The 1,673-nt window shown below is 43.9% G+C and overlaps 1 protein-coding gene across 1 annotated transcript in view; it reads left to right on the top strand.

The window, feature by feature from the left end:
- The window catches only part of LOC119581653 (rhodopsin-like), a 1,813-nt gene extending 520 nt beyond the window's left edge, over nucleotides 1-1,293 (top strand). Inside the window, exon 2 of the mRNA XM_037929777.1 lies at nucleotides 71-1,293. Within this exon, the coding sequence (XP_037785705.1) occupies nucleotides 71-1,201 (1,131 nt within the window). The 3' untranslated portion in view covers nucleotides 1,202-1,293. The remainder of the gene's footprint in view (nucleotides 1-70) is intronic.
- The last annotated feature ends 380 nt before the right edge of the window (nucleotides 1,294-1,673 follow it).

Raw genomic sequence — 1,673 nt, 5'->3', positions numbered from 1 at the left:
AAATGTGCATCATTTATTTTCCAGCAGTTATGTACGATGTACTAATTCTGAAATATGAAATCAATTGCAGATGTCTTGGAACCAACCACCTCAGGACACTGTCCTTCCATCCACCAATCCTTATGGGAACTATACAGTGGTAGACACGGTGCCAGAAAGTATGCTCCATATGGTACATTCCCACTGGTATCAGTTCCCTCCCATGAATCCCCTTTGGTATGGCCTCCTGGGATTATGGATGACTATCATGGGATCTCTTTCCCTGGCTGGTAACTTTGTTGTTATCTGGGTGTTCATGAATACCAAGGCTCTACGATCACCAGCCAATCTTTTGGTCGTCAACTTGGCCATCTCCGACTTCTTCATGATGCTTACCATGACTCCTCCTCTTCTGGTCAACGCTTATTGGGGAACATGGATTCTCGGCGGATTCTTCTGTGAGATCTACGGTTTCCTCGGTTCTTTCTTCGGCTGCGTGTCCATCTGGTCTATGGTCTTCATCACTGCTGACCGATACAACGTTATCGTCAAGGGAGTATCTGCTGAACCTCTCACATCTGGTGGTGCCATGATGCGGATTGCTGGTACTTGGCTCTTCACTCTTGCTTGGTGCCTTCCTCCCTTCTTTGGATGGAACCGTTATGTACCTGAGGGTAACATGCTTGCCTGTGGTACTGACTACCTGACAGAAACTGAACTCTCTAGGAGTTATCTGTATATCTACTCAGTATGGGTATATCTTTTCCCTCTTGCGTACATCATCTACAGTTATACCTTCATCGTTAAGGCTGTTGCTGCCCACGAAAAGGGAATGCGAGAACAAGCCAAGAAGATGGGAGTAAAGTCCCTGAGAAGCGAGGAAGCCCAAAAGACCTCAGCTGAATGCCGTCTGTGCAAGGTTGCTCTCATGACCGTCACCCTGTGGTTCGTGGCATGGACCCCATACTTCATCATCAACTGGGGAGGAATGTTCAATAGGTCCATGGTTACTCCTCTTTTCTCCATCTGGGGTTCTGTCTTCGCCAAGGCCAACGCCGTCTACAACCCTATCGTGTACGCCATCAGTCATCCTAAGTACCGAGCTGCCCTTGAGAAGAAGCTACCTTGCCTTGCCTGTAACACTGAGGGTAGAGACGGTGGTGGCTCTGATGCTGTATCCACTGCCACTGCACAGAGTACTGAGAAGGCTGAGTCTGCCTAATAAACTCTTTTTGGATATTCTGATGATAAGGGGCATTAAACTTTTTTCACCCAAAACCCCTGTTAGTTAAAATAAACGTTCCCAGCATCGAACATTTGATTTTCAATGTACTACTACCTTACCTCTTTTGGACCCATTGGATACATAATACTTCCACTGTCTTATTTCCTGTAACAAAAGTGACTATTGTGCATGAAATAGCCATCTGTTGGGAGCTGATTGTAGTAGAGCTTAAAACACATGACTTTAGTGAGAAATTCAGACTCAATAAGTAACTCACTTTTTATACTATATTATAAAGTGACACTGTGACTTGTTTCATGAATTTAAGTCAGGCTCCAAATAAAATCCATATAACATGATATGGCACATTGGTAAATAACTACATGTTATTTCATACAAAACCACTGAATATATAGTACAGATATATTCCATGTGTCCTATTGTACTGATTCCTATTGAGGTGAATTAA

Source organism: Penaeus monodon, chromosome 15, assembly GCF_015228065.2.
Source record: "Penaeus monodon isolate SGIC_2016 chromosome 15, NSTDA_Pmon_1, whole genome shotgun sequence".
Taxonomy (NCBI): domain Eukaryota; kingdom Metazoa; phylum Arthropoda; class Malacostraca; order Decapoda; family Penaeidae; genus Penaeus; species Penaeus monodon.
This window is presented reverse-complemented; position numbering and strand designations above follow the sequence as displayed.